We start from the raw sequence: 21,823 nt of genomic DNA on the forward strand, positions 1-21,823 counted from the left end.
ACTTATATGGTTACGTCCAAGGTCGTAAAAGGGTTAAACCAGATAGTTATACAAGACACAATAGTTAATAACATTTACCACATGTCTACTTTACATCAGCATCATTTTTGAAACATAATATTTTTTTTTTAAAGTTAGAAGGGTTATCTGCAATCTTTTCATTTTTCCAACAAAATTTTCAAAACCATTTTTTTAGGGATCACATCACATTTGAAATGAATTTGAGGGGCTTATGTGACAGAAAATACCCAAAAGCAACACAATTTAAAAAAACGTCCCCCTTCCTCCCTTCAAAGTACTCAAAACCACTTTCAATAAGTTTATTAATGCTTTAGGTGCTTCACATAAATTAAAGCAATTTGGAAGGAAAGAATGAAAATTGTTATGTTGCTTTAGCCCCAAATTTTTCATTTTCATAAGGGTAACAGGAGAAAATTGACCCCAGAATTTGTTGTGCAATTTCTCCACAAGGAGAAAGTTTAACCCTTTTTATGGAGTGATCCAAGTTTTTAAGTCTCAGCCAAATTTGGACATTTTTTTGTCTTTGTGAATAGCCAGTGGAGCAAAGTTGGACATCTACACTGTGTTCCAAATTATTATGCAAATAATATTTTCTCAGATTTTCCCAAATTACCTATATGAATTGCAGTCATTGTAATTTTCCAGTCAAATAACTATTAGAGTACAATTGAAAGGTTTTTGTACAAACTGCCTATGATAACAGTATATTTTTAAAAAAATAAAAAACTCAAAACTGTACTCAAAATGCATGTTCCAAATTATTATGCACAGCGGAATTATCAACCTTTTCATTTGAATAAAGAACAAAACAATGGTCATTTTTGAAATTATAAGCATTAGCTGGTTATTACAAACTGAAATCAAACAGTTTTCAACTCAAAACTTTATTCTAGGTGATGTTACATTTGCACATAGGACCCCTTGTTCGAAAGGAGCTTCTGAACTCTCTCGTCCATTGAATTTGTCAGGTTTTGGATGGTTTCTGCTTCAATTGTTTTGCATGAGGACAGAATACCCTCCCAGAGCTGTTGCTTAGATGTGAACTGCCTCCCGCCATCATAGACACTCCTTTTGATGATGCTCCAGAGGTTCTCAATGGGGTTGAGGTCAGGGGAGCATGGGGGCCACACCATAAGTTTGTCCCCTTTTATGCCCACAGCAGCCAGAGATGCAGATGTGTTATGTGCAACATGAGACGGTGCATTATCATGCATGAAAATGATCTTGCTGCGGAATACACGGTTCTTCTTCTTGAACCATGGCAGGAAGTGCTGTTTGAGAAACTCAACATACATTATGGAGTTCATCTTTACCCCTTCAGGGATCCTAAAAGGGCCGACAATCTCTCTCCCCATGATTCCAGCCCAAAACATTACTCCACCTCCTCCTTGTTGGCGCCGTAGCCGTGTTTGCATGGGGTGTCCATCAACCAGCCATCCTCCACTCCATCCATCTGGACCATCGAGATCATTTCATGTATGATAATGCCCCGTCTCATGCTTCACATAACACATCTGCAGCTCTGGCTGCTGTGGGCATAAAAGGGGACAAAATTATGGTGTGGCCCCCATGCTCCCCTGACCTCAACCCCATTGAGAACCTCTGGAGCATCATCAAAAGGAGTGTCTATGACGGCGGGAGGCAGTTCACATCTAAGCCACAGCTCTGGGAGGGTATTCTGTCCTCATGCAAAACAATTAAAGCAGAAACCATCCAAAACCTGACAAATTCAATGAATGAGAGAGTTCAGAAGCTCCTTTCGAACAAGGGGTCCTATGTGCAAATGTAACATCACCTAGAATAAAGTTTTGAATTGAAAACTGTTTGATTTCAGTTTGTAATAACCTGCTAATGCTTATAATTTCAAAAATGACCATTTTTTTGTTCTTTATTAAAATGAAAAGGTTGAAAACTCTGCTGTGCATAATAATTTGGAACATGCATTTTGAGTACAGTTTGAGTGTTTTATTTTTTTAAAAATATACTGTTATCATAGGCAGTTTGTACAAAAACCTTTCAATTGTACTCTAATAGTTATTTGACTAGAAAATTAGAATGACTGCAATTCATATAGGTAATTTGGGAAAATCTGAGAAAATATTATTTGCATAATAATTTGGAACACAGTGTATAGGCATAGGCACCCCATCCCTACCATGGTCCGCTCAATGTAGAGCACATTGCTGGCAAAGACAAAGAGCTTCTTGTGGCAGTGGTTTCTCATAATTTTTCATGTCTCTGCAAAACTAAACTGTTTTTTTTTTGTTATGTAAGCATAATGGGGCTCAAAAAGAAAGCCAAACTATGCTGAAAATAAATTGGGAGTTTTTGCCAACTAACTAAACTACATAAGAATTTTATGGTAAATATTCATATGAAATTAGAAATTCCAACTGCAGACTCCCAGTATGCTCCTTTATTGCTAGCATTCTCATGCTATTATGTAATGAGGATAAATGGAAATTACATGTACAGACCATGTTGAGTTAATTGGCAATTGGATTAAATGTAGCTGTACAATTTTGCAGTAATGAACTTTAAATGGCCTTGTCATTTTTCCCAATTATTCTACAGCAAGTTTATTGTCCAAGGAGGACATTGCACTTAGCAGCGAGAAAGTCACTGTTGTCATTGGCTGTGTTGTTTAAGATGTGATTGTTCCTGATAAGAATTCAAAAGCATATAAGACTGTATGGAATGATTGTAGGCATTTCACCACTTTGTCTTCTATGTGATGTTTCAGAGAATTTTAGTAGGATATTTGTTTGTCATTTCACCACCATTATAATATTTATATCAGGGAAACATTCAGATTGTAGCACATTGCCTATTAGGCTGAGAGCACATGTTGTGTTTTTGTGACAAAACTTGAAGGGTTTCTGATGCCAGCAAAGTGAAGGATATTCCTGAAGTCTGATGCACACATTTCTTTTTTTTTGACTAGCAGATTTGTTACAGGTTCAAATCTGTAGCATGTCAATTCTTTCAGCGTTTTTGCTGCAGATTTTCTAACGTGGCGCAGGGCGGTAGCCATGGATGAGGTACTTATCTCTTAGGCTATGTGCCCACTTAGCAGGTTTGATGCAGAGCGTTTTTGCCTCTCTCTGGCAGAAAAAAAGTCATGCAGATTTACATGTGTTTTTTCTGCCAGAGAGAAGCGTTTTTTCAGCGTTTTCGTATGAGTTTTTTCAAGCGATTTTAAGCATCACTTGGAAAAGGGCTTGACAAGTTGGTCACACAATATAAATCCATGCAACCGGTATGGATTTATATTGTGTGACCAACTTAGATGCTTTAAATGCTGCATCTATAGTGAAAAAAAAAAAAAAAAAAAAAAGAATTAAAAAGTTAAAAATAAAAAAAAACCTGTATACTCACCTCTCCGGTCTCCTCCCGGCGGCGTCCACTCTCCTCGGCGCCCCGCGGTGTGCTTGCAGGACCTGCGGTGACGTCATTTAGTCAGCTGATGGTCACGCGACCATCACCTGACCGCTGACGTCAGCGGTCGAGTGAACATCAGCTGACTAAATGACGTCACCGCAGGTCCTGTAAGTACACCGCGGGATGCCGAGGAGAGAGGACGCCGCCGGGAGCAGACCAGAGAGGTGAGTATACAGGTTTTTTTTATTTTTAACTTTTTTATTTCTTTTTTTCACCGCGTGGTAGCCAGGATTAAGAGGAGTTGTAGTCTCCTCTTCATCCTGGGTACCACACGCACCGCGATTACGCTGCAAATTCGCGGCCATTGAATTTAATTGAAACGCAGCAAATCCACATATACCTGCGGGTTTGCTGCGTTTCAGTGTTCCTCAATGGCCGCGAATTTGCAGCGTAATCGCGGTAGAAATGGTCATTCTGCGTTTTGCAACGCAATGCAAATTCAGCGCGCTAATTAGCGCATCATGTGCACAGCACATCCACACACCCAGTCCTGCCTGGGTGTGTGGACTTTGTCTAAAGGGTCGCTGCGTCCTTGCAGGCCGCATGATGCCGGTGACTTCATCTGGCCAGTACCGGTTGTTGAACAGTTCAGTGAGGGAGATCACCACTCAAAAATAAACAGTCTTTTACTCAACAGTAACTTGGTGGGAACTATGAACAATAGGTAGCGGGTAAATAACTTCATGAACGTTTCTTTCGCAATACGGAGCATTTTCACACACAGTCTCTTTACTTATTAAAGTTCACTTTTTCCTGCCTCACTTTTCTCTGTCTGCACCACATCCCAGCTCAGTAATACAGTCCAGTTAGTGAGAGTCCTATTCTCAGCCCGCAGTTCTGTGTGCTCGTCCCTCTTAAGGGAACTAGTTTTCCAGTATGGCCAATACTTATCTTCTCTGCTTGCTGACGCCTTGGAACTCCCGCCGTGGGCACTCTATTAATCCTTCATTTTCTGTTCTGTCCTGGCCCGTTACCTCTCTGAGTTATAAACTTGGGGCCGTACCGCTAGGCGTCCTGTCCAAGGACCCATCTCCGGTAAATCGCTGTTCTTCTGTAACTTTTCCTTTCTCCGCTCAGGATCACGCTATCCATTGTCTCGATCTCCACTCACTTTGGGGACACCCAACTCATGCGGCTCTACTGAGTACTCAGACCAAAGGTCAACTCTAGCTGCAAGCTAAGCCCTGTCTGACTCACTGCCAGGAACTCTGCTCTGATATTGCTACATAGCCTCTCCCTCTCTGGGCTAGTCCCAACTCTTAACTCTATCTATACCTACTCACTACCTGTTGCTGGGCATATTACAACACCAACAATAATAACGCATACCACAATATACATAATAACAATACTCGTCTTTTCAAGGGGGAACGTCAACATCACTTCCATCTTCTTACAATTTCACCATACTAATGAGTGAGGAAAAATCTGCAACAAAAAAACATGTAAAAAAATAAGACAAAAACATGCTTATTTTACGCTGTGTTTTTTCTCCCAAGGGATCCAAAAATTTCTGCAGCAAATAATTAACGTGTGCACATACCCTTAGACCTCATGCATACGACAAATGTAGTACAGAACCACAAGGATTCCGAATACACTCATGTGTATGAGACTTAGGTCAGTTTATTTAACTGAAGTTTATCTAGATACTTTAATGAAATTGAGGGCTTTCTTCTAGTACAAAGAATACATGCTGCCAAGTTAATTTTATTACTACGCTTTTCTGTGGTTTACTAGGCAGCAGGGATCTGTTCTGCATTATACTGTAACAAATTAAGCCTGCATCTGGCCGAATGCTTGTACATTGAGTATTGAAATACTCCATTCTCACCAGTCCTAATAGCAGAGAAAGTTTTAGTAAGACTTGTGCTGTGTTAATTACTGCCTTGCCTGGACCTTTCAGCGCTGTTTCTTCATTTGCTTAAAGGTCTTTTCCCACTAAATACGTACATTTCCTATCCATGTCAGTTCTGACCACTAAGACTCCCACTGATTAAAGGGTTACAAAGTTCTCTATGTGACTGGAGAAGTATTCCGCATGTGTATCTACCACTCTGTCAAAGATCGCAGCCAGACGGGTCGTATCTTCATCCACCCGCACTGTTATCTTTGGAGAGAACAGCTCTCTGCTGCCACATATTGCCTAGACAATTACACAATTGGCTGATGATTAACGGAGGAGGCCGTAGGCTGTCAGCACTAATAGGCCAGTTACTGGGAAACTGAGCATATGGTATATACACCTCCAATTCCAATGCATGGAATATGTATATACCCCTGTACGCTCACTGCTAACTCCACGATAACCCAAGAAAGATTATTAGCTGCCACCACCAGTCGGTTTTATATACAGGCTGACTGGACGCCTGATTTTCGGTAGCGTGTGGCTTCGGGGCGCAGTTTACAGAACAAAAGGAACAGAACTATTAAATTTTACGTTTAATCCAGAGCGATAGGCAGTGTTTATAAAAAATATATATACAAAATATTTTGCAAAGGGGACAAAACAATACAGCATATACTGTTACATAAAAAAAAAAAACGGATTAAACAAAGGAAACTTACTAAGGCACTCACAGAGATGAGTCAACTTAGCCGAAGGAGAGCACTTACATTCGAGACATTTAGTGAACGGGATTCATGCATACACAACGTGTATCTCCCTGCAGGAACCCAGATCATAATTCAGCTTGATCTTTTATCAGCACCTGAGTTACACCCACCCCCCACCCCCGTCATGACCTCACGTGGGCCGGTTGTGGGCTGTCCTCAACCCTTCAGGATTTTATGAAATTCTCAACTTATGCGATAACTCCTCTCCGGATGATTGCAGAAGTTTGAGATCGCCGCCATATTTTTTATTGGGATTTTACCATTACTCAGAGACCAAAGATGACTTGGCTGTTGTCAGCAGTCTGTCCACTATTTATTTGTGACTTATAAGCAGGGTTAACAGTTATGAGAAAATATGCATCTTCCTCCCTGATTTGCCCTGACCCTGAAAATGTATGTCTCATCAATATCAGATCCATACACACCCCGATATTCCTATCCTTTCACCAGTGCCGGCTCGACTGGCCGCAGATGTAATATTTTCCTTGAAGGGACAATGTATTTCCTGGGGACAAAAAGCTTCTTCCACTTCTGTGTCTATGTGTAAACACATTTCCCTATTGTTCCCCAACCCTCTGAAAAGACTTATCCTGTCTCAATTATAACTCTTTACGCAGAAAAGACATCCTGCTTGGCACTACTGGGGTCTTTTGTCCTAAAAGGAGCTCTTGCATGTTAATTAAGATGGTTCACTATCCAGCTACATCTAATTTCCTACTTGTCAACTAGGCATTCTACATGTAGGCCGCTTAGATTGCAAGCTCTTGTCCGACTGTTAATCTGTGTGATAGAGGAGGAGGAAGGGGGTGAATATCCCTGGCCTACAGTGGCTGCTGAGATTTTTAATATTTCTATGACACACTCCATTCACCGTCTATGAGAGTGGTGGTCATGCATGCATACTACTGTCCTGCAGATGCATAGAAGTCAATTTAGCAGAGGTTGCGCATGTGCAATATACATCTATTCATATAGGGAACCTCAGGACCTAAACTCTTGAGATCAAAGCATAGCCCCTCTCGATCATACATTAATTATCTATGCCTTTAATAGGCGATGAATATATTTAGTAGGAAAACTCCTTTAAAGTAGTGTTATTGTCGGAATTTTATAATTGGTAATGTATGTTTTATTTATTTGAACTTCTTAGGAATATGTCAAGATGTACCCCTCAAAATAATGCAGAAAATCTAAATCTTGAGTCCTGCAGCATGTGTAAAATAGTCATTAAGCGAGTTATGATTTAATTTTATGGACACAGGAATTCACTTTTATCATTTCATAACTACACACCACATATTCCAGGAGCGAATCTAGGAGGGGGCAGGCGGGGCATTTTCCCCAGGCGCAGCCGGCAGGGGGAATAGCCATTGGGCCACCTGATATGGCGATCCGAGGTTTCCACCGGCGGCTGCATTTTTCTGCCCCCCTTGTATTGTGAGTTGGCCGATCTCTGAGCCTGCTGTCAAGCTGACAACCAACTCAGAGAAGGTGCAGTGAGCTGGCTCCCAGTGATCTTTCAGGCGCAAGATCAATTGAAGCCCTGACTGCAGACACTTCCGGGTGAGGGCGACGTCAGCAGCGTGATGAGGTCATGTGATCACACTGCTGACGTCACTCCTTGGCGCTGCATAGGCGGCAGAAGTTCGGTGTGGTAAGTGCTCTATTGGAGCTGAAGACACCGACAATTTATTGTAATTAGGTCAAGGGGGTAAGAAATTTGAGTACAATGTATGGGGTTAGAGGGTGGGTGGAATATATGCTGATACAGTATGGGGAGTGAGGGAGGATGGGTGCAGACACAGTATGGGAAGAGAATGGGGAGTGTATGTAGGCACAGCATGGGGAACAAACGGGGGAAGAAATTTGAGGACACACCGGGGAGCGAGAGGGGGATGGGTGTGGACACAGTATGGGGAACGCAGGGGTGGGATGGGTGCGGACACAGTATGAGGAGCGAGGAGGAAATGGGTGCGAACACAGTTTGGGAAGCGAGGGGGGGGTAATTTGAGGGCAATATGGGGAGCGAGGGGTAAATTTGAGGACCTGAATAGCAGTGACTGGAGAGACAGCGACCTTGTACGGAAAGTGCTAATAAGACAGTGCAACCAATAGAAGTTTTAATATAACGGAAAACCTTTGACTCCCCTTCGTATTTATCAATAGCCATAAATATGTAAATGAGGCATTATGGGGAGCGAGGGGGCGGGATGGGTGCAGACACAGTATGGAGAGCGAGGAGGGGATGTATGTGGACACAGCATGAGGAGTGAGGGGGGATTGGTGCAAACATAATATGGGGAGCGGGAGGGGGGATGGGTTCAGACACAGTATGGGAAGCGAGGGGCGATGAGTGTGGAAACAGTATGGAGAGTGGGGGGATGTGTTAGGAGACAATTAAGGGAAATAGTGTGAGGAGACAGTATGGAATGAGAACATGTGAGGGGGAAAGAATAGAGACTGGGTAGTGTGGGTATGGAGAGGGAGCAGGATGAGGGGGCAGTGTGATGCCACAGAAAGGCAGGGACAGTATGTCAAGGAATGGGAGTGTGATGAGGGAGCACAGTATAGAGACTGGGCAGTATAGAGGGACACAGTATAAGAAGACAATGTGAAGATGAGGCCTAGTATGGAAAGAAGAGGGACAATGTATGGGTCATATTCTGTGCAGGGAACCAATTAGGAGCAATTTATTTAGGGGCACAGCGTGGGCAGATATTTTTATTTAGGAGCATTTTAATGACACTGTTATTTTTAAGGGTGTTTTTTTTGGGAGACCAGAGAAGATGGAAATCTGCAGAGACGAGCTGTGGCTGTGAAAAGTCATCATGACATCTGGACAAGATAAAGAAAAGAAAGAGAACGACTCCAATCAGAGACAACATAATCTATAAAGTACCTGGATGTAAATGTTTCTTTGTGATACTAATTCTCATCAGTACTGTGGTTCCTGTATGGTCCGCAGTCTGATGATGACTAATAGCAACAACTCCCAGTATCTTCTTACCATTGTTAAGGATGTACTGGAAGTTGTAGGTTCATGCAATACAAATGTATATGGGTCAGACCTGAAATTACAATTCATGTACCATGTACTGATGGTACTTCTGGTGCTGAATTCATGTACTGATGGAGGTCCTGGTGATATATTTGACTCGTCCCCTTGGGCCGTGGGGCACTCGGAACCGGGCTTCAGTGCAATGATGGGGGTAGTTGTGGCAACCCGATCCTGTGGCTCAGGGTGGTCAGACTAAATGCTGTGGCAGACTATTTGTAGGGTTTTGAATGTCCGACTATGCCACCCGTGGATTGCGGTCAGGGAGGACCGCCGCTGCAAGGCAGACCGCTGAGGCTGATGTAGATATGCAGCACAGGGATAGGATAACTCCCCACGGGAAGAGTGTAGCCTCAGGGCAGTGTAATAGGATGCTGGGGGTGATGGTGGAGGGTGCAGCATAAATCACACAGAGTCTAATGATGCAGTCCAGGGTCTTTTACTGGTGGTAATAAAGCAGACCCTCCCGGGAGTACTGGCTAGCATTAGGGGCCTGGTCAGTCTGTGAGCAAACAAGAATCCCCCTGGCCAGGTGGAGTTGTAGGCCTTCCCGTCTGACTACACTCTTCCTGGCTACCTTGCTGAAGTCGTGTAGTAGCCCACATCCCTGATTATACCGTGTGGTGCTCACCCGTATGGTTGGTGACTTGGACCCTCTGGTAGCTTCCGCTCCTTGATGGTGGTACCGGTCCCTTGTGTGTGACTGAGCCTCCGGGCTTCCTATGGCCAGAGGACTTGAAATCCCCTGCCGGCTGGTTTCTGCTGCTGGATATATAAGTCCTCACAGCCTCGGACTCCTGTGTCCGGTTCTTAGCGTCTTCTGCCAGGATGAACTTTGCTTAGCTCAAGTCCCTGGTCTTCAGCTCCTGGCTCCTACAAAGCTCCTTGCTCCTGTTCTGTCCCTTCCTCTGGAACTTCACTCTCCCTCTAACCCCGCCCCAGATCCAGTTTATATAGGGCAGGTTCCTCCCCTATCTGGTCTGGGACAGGAGGTGTTGCATGTTAAGTGCTCCTGACCAGGAAACTCCCACTTGCTCTCAGACGTGATATTTCTATCACTGTGGCAACCAGACCCCTGGGGTGCCACATATTCATGTATTGATAGTGGTTTTGGTCATGTATTCCTGTACTGATGGTGGTCCTGATGATGTATTCCTGTACTGATGATGGTTCTTATGCTGTTTTCCTGTACTGATGAGGATTTTTATGCGGTGTTTCTGTACTGATTGGGGTTATATGGATGTATTTCTGTACTGCTGGTGGTCCTGGTGATGCATTTCTGTACTGATGAGGATTGTGATGCTGTATTTCTGTACTGCTGGTGGTTCTGGTGATGTATTCTTGTGCTGTTATTGGTTCTGATCCTAGGCACATGTAACAATCCATAACTTGTAAAATTACGGATTAATAATAATTAATAAAGTGTTGTACCATCTGACAAGTTAAGGGTTACTATGTTATTATTTATGTTAGGAGCATTTAAGGGGTTGTCCAAATTTGTGATGAGTCTGCAGTCATTCTATGTGACTGCAGATTTCTGAATTCTCACAGCGCGCACTACACACTGTCAGGATTCTCTATTGCCGGCGGCGAGATTGGGAGGTCAAGTGCCGACTAGACATGCGTGGCCTCGTTCAATGAATGGGGGGGGGGAGCAAGCTCAATTCTTGCCCCGGGTGCCGCAAAACCTAGATACACCTCTGCAAATTCATGACAGTATGGTCGGCTCATAAAAAAAAAAGAAAGGGCTCGTACACTTTCAGTATTAAATTAATGTACAGGTGAACAAATACATTATGGCCAATATACAAAAATATATACAGTACAAACAGAATGCACAAAAGAAGAGGAACATGTAGTGACTCGTTTTTTTTGTGGTCTGGGGTGTATCTGATGCCGATATTTATGAAAGACTTTGTGCACAATGTGGATAAAGTGTTTTGACATGAAGAAGTGTGCATAAATGCATAGAGGGATAGAGAACTTCGAGGAAGGTCAGCCATGAAGAAGGAACCGGACACCCATCCACGTCTGATGACAATATTAAGCATGCATGTGAACTGATTCTATTGGATAGATGTTATTGAAGAAAATCCAGCATCCGGATACAAATGAGTATAAATTCTGTCTCAATTAATGCAAAACATTAAAAAGACCATGCAAATTTATAAAACTAGCTAACGCGTTAATCACTTACAATTTTACATAAACCAGCGACAGTGGATTATGTGGCAACTCATTTCCAAAGATTCACGTCGGATGAAGAGGTGAAGACACCGGTGCATTCGTGGCTCTCAGCTCAACTGAAAATATTTTTTAATGAGGGAATGAAAAAGCTTGTTCACAGCTGCACAAAGTGTATTGAAAAGCATGGGGATTATCTTGAATAATTTACTTGTTTTTTCTACAAGTTTTTAAAAAGAAATTTTACATCCAGTACTTTTTGACTCACCCTCATATAGTACGTTTGGATTTTGAATTATAAAATTGATTTAAAGATTCCTTAGAGAAAAACGTAGCTTAACATGAGCAGCCCATACTTGTTGTTTGATACAAAAATGTTAACAAAGTACCTTACGTTTTTAACGTTTACAGCAATTGCGGAGTTCCTGTATTCATTAATCGCGGTGTGCTGATGCAAATCACAAGTGGGGTAGCCATTGTTTCTTGCACCGCAGTCCCAAATGAATTGACGTAACCCATTCAAACCTGTACAGCAGTGCCTGGGTAGACAGCGGCCTTGTACAGAAAGTGCTTGGAAGACAGTGCAGCCAATAGAAGTTTTAATACAACCGGCGTGCGAAAGACTTTTGACTCACCCTCATATATATTAATTGCCATAAATAGAGAGATAATGCATTTTCCCAATATACATTCTTATTGCCAAACATGTTAGCCCAATGTATAGCTGCCATATTCACACATTCCTATAACTTCTAGCCTTGCTCCCTCTAATGTGTGGACCGCACATCCATTATCAGTGGACGTAACCATGGATACCTAAGGTCCTGCAATGCCTGCACATGAGGAAAGAGAGATAGCGAATCAGAAAAAATATACTACATTTCTAATTGGAGATATTTGCTAATATTATTATTATTACACCTATTACATATTGGGATTGGATCTTGGAGATGGGAATACCCCTTTAAGGCCGGGGTCACACTACCATAGCATAGCACTTGGCCCAGTGTTATTCTATGGGGCAGCTTAGATCTGCGATTATTTTCTGATGCCGATTCGGCATAAGAGAATGTAAAAAAAACTTATTTCCGTATATTTTTCAATCGAAGACTTCTTATCAGATGCTATACTTATAAAGAAATGTATCGATTTATTCTTGGATTGTCCATTAAAAAGAATAATTGCAGTAGTTACATAAAATAGTTAAATAGTTACAAAGTGATTGTCCATTTGTCCATAATTAGCTTAATAGTTGAGATTCACCCATCTTTTCCTGGGATCCTGGATGGTAGATTGCGTCTGTCTGTGTCCAGCATGTGTGTCAGGATGACACCATGTGTCGTCCAGTGTCCTGTGAAATGGCAAGAGCGCCCCCCCGTCTCTAACATGGGGTTATGTAGCCCCCCTTAGCACCTGTTCTTCTGCATATGGCACTGAACTAAAAATACACAAATAGCGCATGTCATCTAGAAACCCTAGCACGATGGCTGATGCAGTCTTATGCAATATATGGTACAGACTTCAGAATAAAATGAATATCCGTAATTAATATTTAACTGAGAACAATCGCAGCATGCTGCGATTTGCAGCGAGACTTGACTCACTCACGCCCATACAAGTCTATGGGTGCGAGTGAAACATCGGACTGCACTCGGATGTCATCCCAGCGCAGTCCGATATACGTAGCGTCAAGCCAAGGAGGAGATGGAGAAATTACTTTCTCCGTCCCCTCCGCAGCTGCGCTGTGATTCTCTCATGCGAGAAGATCGGAGCACGGAGCACAGACATTCGGCTCCCGCTCGCAGCAGAGCAGGAGCTGAGGGTCATTAGCATCTCGCATCCTATGCTCTCACATCGGATGCCATACACTAGTCTGTTTTCAGCCTAAGAGTTGGAGTATGGATAATATGCTTACAAAACTGCCATTTTGTTTATTGATAGAAGGATGTGTTATGTGCACAGCCTCAATCTACTTTCAAGGGTTTTAGTGTAAAGTAATAAAAGAATTAGGTGCAATGTTGTTTTTCCAATCTATTTTCATACTCTGAATATCATGTTCATGCTCTCATAAACTCAGATATTATTAATATTAATATCCTTTCCCCTTCAGATATCAGTTGATGGCTTCAGATATATAGCTGATGGATGCGCGTCACTTCAACACCTCAAAATAAATGACATGTTTACCCTTACGGACAACTGTATCATAGTAAGTGAAGGTCATTGGACTTAGGGCCTTTTCACGTATTTAGGCTTTATCAAATTGCAGTGGATTCCAACGTAAATTTCGATCGGTGTGAACCTCATTCATCAACTGAGTGCATCTGGATGAAATATGTTCCACTTTGTGTATCAATGTTTCTGAATGTTTTGAGCGTATGGATTTATGTTGGACGGATTCATGTTCTTTTGAAGACATTTGTAGGCATGTAAGAATTTGGGGTCTACAAAGCAAAGACAGATCTGCTACAAATATCACACTGAAAACAATTGCTGGCATTCAACCCATACAAATTTTTAATACATCAGAAGAGAACCTAAGCAGCCTTTGACAGAAAACATAAAATTGCCACGTGTAAGTAAACTGCATTTGTACAGTGAGTCATCAATGTGTTTATTCATATTGGGAAGTCGATCAAAGGGGCAGAATACAAATAAGGCTGAGTTCACACATGTGTATCATAAATGCTTATGGAGCGTCCAGCGAAGCAGAAGACAAAGCGATAAGCACGAGAACGCAAGAATGCAAATCACACACGAGTGGTCACATGACAACAGCTCGAATTGTGAAGGTGGAAACCTTTACGTGTGTGTACTACCTGTCAACTGATTCATGCTGCCCGATTCACAGGCAGCTAAGCCAGACATTGGCTGTATTATTGCAGCTGTGCATGTTTTACAAACTGTTGAGAGCCGGGACTATGGGTCTTGGATAAATAGTCAGAGGCAGCTCTGCGGCAGCTTCTCCCCACACCGCGTCCCTAGACTGACAGACCTCTCCCTATGTGTAGAAGGAGGGACCTCTTAGTCTGGTAGAAATAAGAATGGAGAAGCTAGCAGGGACCTGACTCAGACTAGTCACTCAAGACCCATAGTCCCTGGTTGGTTTTTCAAAGTTTTTTTTTTTTCTTTTAAATGCCACAGTGTTTCAGAATAAAACATACATGGCTGTAATAATGCAGTCCTTTTATAATTAAAGCTGGTTCGGGCAGCATGAATCAGCTGATAGGTTATGTTTAAGGTTATAAAGTTATACGGGGTCTGTACCAATTATACATGGTCTGTACCAATTATTCAGGGTCTGTACCAATTATATAGTTTCTATACGAATTATACAGGTTATGTGCCAATTATATAGGGTCTGTATCACTTATACAGGGTCTGTACCAATTATACAGATTCTGTATCAAGTATACAGGGTCTGTGCCAATTATACAGCTTCTATACAAATTATACAGGTTCTGTGCCAATTATATAGGGTCTGCACCAATTATACAAGTTCTGTACCAATTATACAGATTCTGTATCAAGTATACAGGGTCTGTACCAATTATACAGATTCTGTATCAAGTATACAGGGTCTGTACCAATTATACAGCTTCTATACAAATTATACAGGTTCTGTGCCAATTATATAGGGTCTGTATCACTTATACAGGGTCTGTACCAATTATACAGGTTCTCTATCAAGTATACTGGGTCTGTATCAGTTATACAGGGTCTGTACCAATTATACAGGTTCTGTACCAATTATATAGGGTCTGTATCACTTATACAGGGTCTGTACCAATTATACAGATTCTGTATCAAGTATACAGGGTCTGTACCAATTATACAGCTTCTATACAAATTATACAGGTTCTGTGCCAATTATATAGGGTCTGTATCACTTATACAGGGTCTGTACCAATTATACAGGTTCTCTATCAAGTATACTGGGTCTGTATCAGTTATACAGGGTCTGTACCAATTATACAGGTTCTGTACCAATTATATAGGGTCTTTATCACTTATACAGGGTCTGTACCAATTATACAGATTCTGTATCAAGTATACAGGGTCTGTACCAATTATACAGCTTCTATACAAATTATACAGGTTCTGTGCCAATTATATAGGGTCTGTATCACTTATACAGGGTCTGTACCAATTATACAGGTTCTCTATCAAGTATACTGGGTCTGTATCAGTTATACAGGGTCTGTACCAATTATACAGGTTCTGTACCAATTATATAGGGTCTGTATCACTTATACAGGGTCTGTACCAATTATACAGATTCTGTATCAAGTATACAGGGTCTGTACCAATTATACAGCTTCTATACAAATTATACAGGTTCTGTGCCAATTATATAGGGTCTGCACCAATTATACAGGTTCTGTACCAATTATATAGGGTCTGTATCACTTATACAGGTTCTGTACCAATTATACAGGTTCTCTATCAAGTATACTGGGTCTGTATCAGTTATACAGGGTCTGTACCAATTATACAGGTTCTGTATCAAGTATACTGGGTCTGTACCAGTTATACAGGGTCTGTACCAATTATACAGGTTCTGTACCAATTATATAGGGTCTGTATCACTTATACAGGTTCTGTACCAATTATACAGGTTATGTATCAAGTATACTGGGTCTGTACCAGTTATACTGGGTCTGTACCAATTATACAGGTTCTATACCAATTATTCAGGTTCTGTACCAATTATACAGCTTCTATACAAATTATACAGGTTCTGTGCCAATTATATAGGGTCTGCACCAATTATACAAGTTCTGTACCAATTATATACGGTCTGTATCACTTATACAGGTTCTGTACCAATTATACAGGGTCTGTACCTGTTATACAGCTTCTATACAAATTATACAGGTTCTGTGCCAATTATATAGGGTCTGCACCAATTATACAGGTTCTGTACCAATTATATAGGGTCTGTATCACTTATACAGGTTCTGTACCAATTATACAGGTTCTGTACCAATTATACATGGTCTCTACCAATTATACAGGGTCTGTACCAGTTATACAGGGTCTGTACCAGTTATACAGGGTCTGTACCAGTTATACAGTTCAGTACGGATTCCTCACAGTTTTTCAAGATCTCATCGCAGTACAAATACTTCACAAAATATATGGAAATATTTTTTAACTTTTCATTAGAGGAGATGTAGTGGAGTTAATATTGATGGACTACTCTCATCAATCTCATTTCTAGAAGAAATTATGCAATAATTAAGACTACATTTATATACCCATCCAATTGACCAGTAAATAAATAGAGTTTTTCACTTAATGTTGCAGAAAATGTAATACTTGTTGAGAGTTTAGAAGAAGCTCAAAATCCAAATAGTAAGGCTGTACACAGAGCCAAATAGATGAATTATGGCATGTTTTCTGGAAGACGCCTTTGTGTAAAGCAATAAATTTTGTGCAAGGCTTGCATGCTTCCTAGGAAAAGGCTAAGTGCATAGTACGAATGTTCCGATTTTCAATAGCCTGCATTCATTTTGATTATGTTTGGTGGAATATATGAAAGCTTTCTATAGCGGTCAGTCATATAAAACATTTCTTATGTTTCTGCCAGGAGATGACAACGAGCCTCATGTATCTCAGCTGAGAGAAGAGTGTGCTTGTTGCCCTAGCTGAGTTCATTTGAAATATTTTTGCCAGAGTTAATATCCTAGTGACCTGGGCTGTTTTAGTATAGGGAGCCTGTGTTAGCTATAATCCTGCTCCTCCATGTAGCTTAATTCTATAGATGAGCCTTGTATGTAGATGTCCGTGTCCTGCAGACCATCCAAAGAGCTTTAGTATTAGGGCTCGCTCACACCAGCGTATACATCAGATGAGTGCTATCCAATTTTTTTATTAGATCGCACTCAGTCCAATATTATTCAATGCGACAGTGCTGATGCAAGATATTTTACACTGATAATGTCAGAGAAAAAAATCACAGTATGATGCGATTTCACTTTGAAATCGGATGCCACTTGCCCATTCAAGTGTATGGGTGTGTGGAAAACATCAAACTGCACTCAGATAACATCCAAGTGCAGTCCAATTTCCGCGGACTCACAGAATGGAGAAATTTTATTCTCCATCTTCTCCTCACAGTGTGCTATGGTTCTCTTATCTGAGAGAATTGGATCACACTGTGCTGACACTCGGATCAATTTCTGATCAGAGTATCATTTGCATAATCGGCCAGGATCTTTAGAATGAAAGAATCTACGGCTGTCTGACCGTAGCCCTATTGCAAGTATTTATACTATACCACAGCTCCTCACAATCATTGACAGCCTAAATTTTTCTTTAATCTATACAACTTGTCCAAAAATCATGGCCTGTCTACATTTTTTATATTCAAATTGTAAAACCATAAAGTGAATCATGTCTACAGCTACTCTCTCTCAGAATACTGGCATAATGATCTTTTCAAACACTGCTATCACTAAAAAACTCTGGACATTGGAAAAAGTTCCTTATTTTTACAAACTGTAAATTGATTGTTGGAAACCCTTTACAGGGGATGTACAATACTCGCACAACCCCTTCTCAATCACTATGTTTCCCCAAAGTAAATTAATAACCGCTATACTCACCTCTGGTGCCAGTGCCGTTCCAGCAGTGTTGGCACTTGCTCTTCTGGGGCACGTGTGACATTGTTATGTCATGCGATCCCTGTGACCAATCACAGCCACGTCACTGTCCACGCGTAAAACAAACCAGAATGTTTATTGAACCTTAGATTACACAAAATTCCCAAAGTTTACTACTATGACATCTTTACAACACCATGACATTCTCTCAAGCAGCTTCAGCAGCTCGTTAACTGGAATGGCTTTCTAACAGTCTTGAAGGAGTTCCCAAAGGTGGTGCTGAGCTCTTGTTGTCTGCTTTTCCTTCACTCTGCGATCCAACTCATCCCAAATCATATCAAGTACATTGAGAATGGATGATTGTGGAGGCCATGTCCCCTGACGCAGAACTCCTCTCCTCCTTTATCACACAGTCCTTACATAACATGGAGGTGTGTTTTTGGTAATTTTCCTTTTGTAACACAAATGATGGTACCACCAAGTACAAATAGGATGATGGTCACAAACACTTTTTGAATGCAGGTGATTCCACAAATGAACTGTTGATGAGGCATACCTGTCCATTGGAAGCCATTCGTGGTGGCTATCTTTGAAGCTGATTGAGAGAATGGCAAGGGGTTGTAAAATTGTTATCAAAGTAAAAAGGGGGTAATTTGAGGAAACTAGGGTTTAACACATTCTGGTTTGTTTCACACGTGCTAGTTTACTCTATATATGTGCCTTCATGGCTTTGATGCTTTCAGTCTGAATCTCAAATGTCCACATTCCAATAAAGACAAGGAAAGTCATTGCATAAAAAAGTGTGTTGTTACGGGTTTACCACGACAGAGAGGAGCCAGAAGACCGCAGTGTCTGAGTTCACGTACTCCTGCATTGAATAGAAGCACTTCTCCCCCTTATTAAATGGTGCTGGTTTCTTTCAACAGTGCAGAAGTTAATCTGCTCAGCTTTGAATCTCTGCAGCTTCCTTTTGGAAGTTCTCAGCTGTCTAGAATCAGCCACTCCCCTCTCCTATATAGTCTCTGCTCTGGTAATCTGGATTGCCAGTGTTAAGTCTTTTATTGCCTGATGTAGAAGTGGAGGATTCAATGTTCGGTAGAGGCGTTTAAGGAGGGTTGTTCTGTGACTATTGCTTGGTGTTTTTGGCTGTGGCATAGTCCCATCCTCTTTTATTTTTTGCTTTATCTTCCTAGTCCCTTTGAGGTTTTTCCTTTGTTGTCTGTGTTTGTTATTTTCAATTGTCTCTGTATGTCCTTCCTTGTTTGTCTGGTTTGTGTATATATATATATATATATATATATATATATATATATATATATATATATATACATATATACACTATTCCTCCCCACTTCCCTGGTTGGGGGAGGGGACAGATAAGGGCTGTTTCGGGAGTACAGCAAGGTACGTGGCACCAGCATCTTCACCATCAGAAGTAACCAAGGGAGCTGAAATAGCTAGCGCACCCCTAGCGTTAGGGACAGGGTAGGTGCCCCTGGTCCCGACTTGTCAGACAACAGCATCGAGACATGTGTCCAATCTTTTGATCAGTACTGTATGTACAGTTGAAACCAGAAGTTACCATACACTATATAAAAAGACACATATGCAGTAAATAATAAAAAATGACTTAAAACATTGTCCCTCATTATTCTGGCATTTGGCAAATATTAAAAATTATGGTAATCCTAATTTAAATAAAATGGGAAAGGTTTATTCTGATTTCATGTCAGATATTGAGAAAAACAGGCATATGTGTCTTTTTATATAGTGTATGTAAACTTCTGGTTTCAACTGTAGCAGTGATAATCCATTGTTACAGTCAGCTATGAACTTCCTAATTCTTGGTGCACGCCTTGTTTGTTTTTGTAGACTTTGCTTGAGAAGTGCCAAAACATTGTTTCTATATCTCTGCTGGGCTCTCCACATCTTTCTGATGCAGCTTTCAAAATCCTGGCGCAGGGACGAAAACTAGTAAAAATCAGGATTGAAGGTAGTACAACCCAAATTGTTTTCTAGTTTACCTACTTATATCCTAAAATTTCAGTAATATCTCATTTTTTTTCCAACAGGAAACAGTCGCATTACTGATGGCAGCATTAAGGCAATTAGCAGATCCAGTCCAAATCTGACCCACATTTATGTTGCTGATTGCCAAAAAATTACTGACATCAGTCTTAAGAATCTTGCATCACTGAAGAATATATCTGTGTTGAATGTAGCAGACTGCATCAGGTAAAATCACATAACGGCTGCTTGTTTATCTTTAGTTAAAGGGAATCTGTCACCAGGTTTTTGCTACCTAAACTAAGAGCAGCATAATATAGAGAACCTGATTCCAGTCATGTGTCACTTGGTCTGTTGGGTGTAATTTTTATTGTTTTATCAGCAGTAGATTATCACTATCAGATTACTTGGCTTGGCCTTCTGCCAAGTCGTCCAACCACGCCACCAACACTGCACAAAGCTGCCAATCAGTAGTGTGGACGAGGTTATACAGAGCTCAGCATTCAGAGAACTGCTAGATCTGCAGCAGAGAAAACAGATGTTAATGAAAACTGCAGTAGTCAGTAAAGTAAGTGACACATTGCTGCAATCACGGTCTCTGCCCCTATACCATGCTACTCTCAGATGGGGTAGCAAAAACCTGGTAACAGATTCCCTTCAACACTTAGGAGATACTCAATATCAGTCACATCCTATATGACTTGTGTCCTATATGTCTTATTAGTAATCATTCCCAACATGCCAATTTCTGTTTTTTTTTGCATTTTCATCCCCCCTTTTCCTGCAAAGGGCCATAACTTTTTTATTTTTCAGTCCACATAGATGTATGAGGGCTTGTTTTTTAACAATTAAATTTGTACTTTTGAATGACACCATTAACCTTACCACATTATTTACTGGTAAACGGAAAAAAACCCAAGAGCTGTGAAATTGCGAAAACAAACCTCCACAATTCTGACCTTTTTGGGAGGAATTGTTTTAACAATGTACATTATGTATATTATGATTCTCCTCATCAGTACAATTACGATGATGCCAAACTTGTCCAGTTTTTTTTATTTTAGTAGTGGGGAAAAAAGCAGAAATTTGTAAAAAAAAATAATATATTTTTTTTATTGTGTCGCCATTTTCCGAAGCCCGTAACATTTTTAGATTTTGGGCTATGGAGCTATGTGACAGCTTGTTTTTTTGTGGGACAAGCTCATGTTTTCATTCATGCCATTTTGGGAAACATATCACATTTTGAATGATTCTTACAGCTATTCTACAGAGTTGCAGCATCCAAAAAACCCGCAATTCTAGCATATATTTTTAGTGTATTTATTAGTCCCCTCAGGGGACTAGAGCCTGCAATTGTCTGATCGCTCGTACTATATACAGTGCACAGCATAAATGAGTGCACTCACATTGAAAAGTAAGATTTTAATTAACATTTCACTGAACACAAGAAGAATTTCAATAACTTTGACAACACTGAGTTTCATATAACATTTTCAAAATCTTAAAATCTTCAGTTTTGCTCAAATTAGTTGCAAAAATTAATACACTCTACATCAAAAATGACTACATCTAGTATTTTGTATGACGGCACCAAGTCTTCTAGGCATGGAATGATCACGTTGGTGGCATATTGCAACATCTGTCTTGTTTCCATTCTTCAAAAACTACCTCTTTTAGAGCCTGGATGCTGGATGGAGAGTGATGCTCAGCTCTCTTCAGAATTCCCCATAGGTGTTCGATTGGGATCAGATCAGGAGACATACTTGGCCACTGAATCACTTTTATGCAACAGTGGCTTTAGATGTCTGTTTTGGATCATTGTCATGTTGGAAAAGTGCACGTCTTGCAAGGGCATGAAGCCCTGGTAGTATCTTATCTTTCAATATAGAGC

At 40.9% G+C, this 21,823-nt stretch overlaps 1 protein-coding gene across 3 annotated transcripts in view; it reads left to right on the forward strand.

Annotated features, from left to right (window-relative positions):
* FBXL13 (F-box and leucine rich repeat protein 13) overlaps positions 1-21,823 on the forward strand; it is a 277,666-nt gene that overhangs the window by 193,557 nt on the left and 62,286 nt on the right. For all 3 annotated transcript variants that reach the window (XM_073652270.1, XM_073652271.1, XM_073652269.1), the window contains exons 13-15: positions 13,428-13,526; positions 19,798-19,918; positions 19,998-20,160. In XM_073652270.1, coding sequence (XP_073508371.1) covers positions 13,428-13,526; positions 19,798-19,918; positions 19,998-20,160 — 383 coding nt within the window. The remainder of the gene's footprint in view (positions 1-13,427; positions 13,527-19,797; positions 19,919-19,997; positions 20,161-21,823) is intronic.

Source organism: Phyllobates terribilis, unplaced genomic scaffold (genome assembly GCF_046119375.1).
Source record: "Phyllobates terribilis strain yellow unplaced genomic scaffold, ASM4611937v1 Scaffold_11__3_contigs__length_659146591, whole genome shotgun sequence".
Classification (NCBI taxonomy): Eukaryota; Metazoa; Chordata; class Amphibia; order Anura; family Dendrobatidae; genus Phyllobates; species Phyllobates terribilis.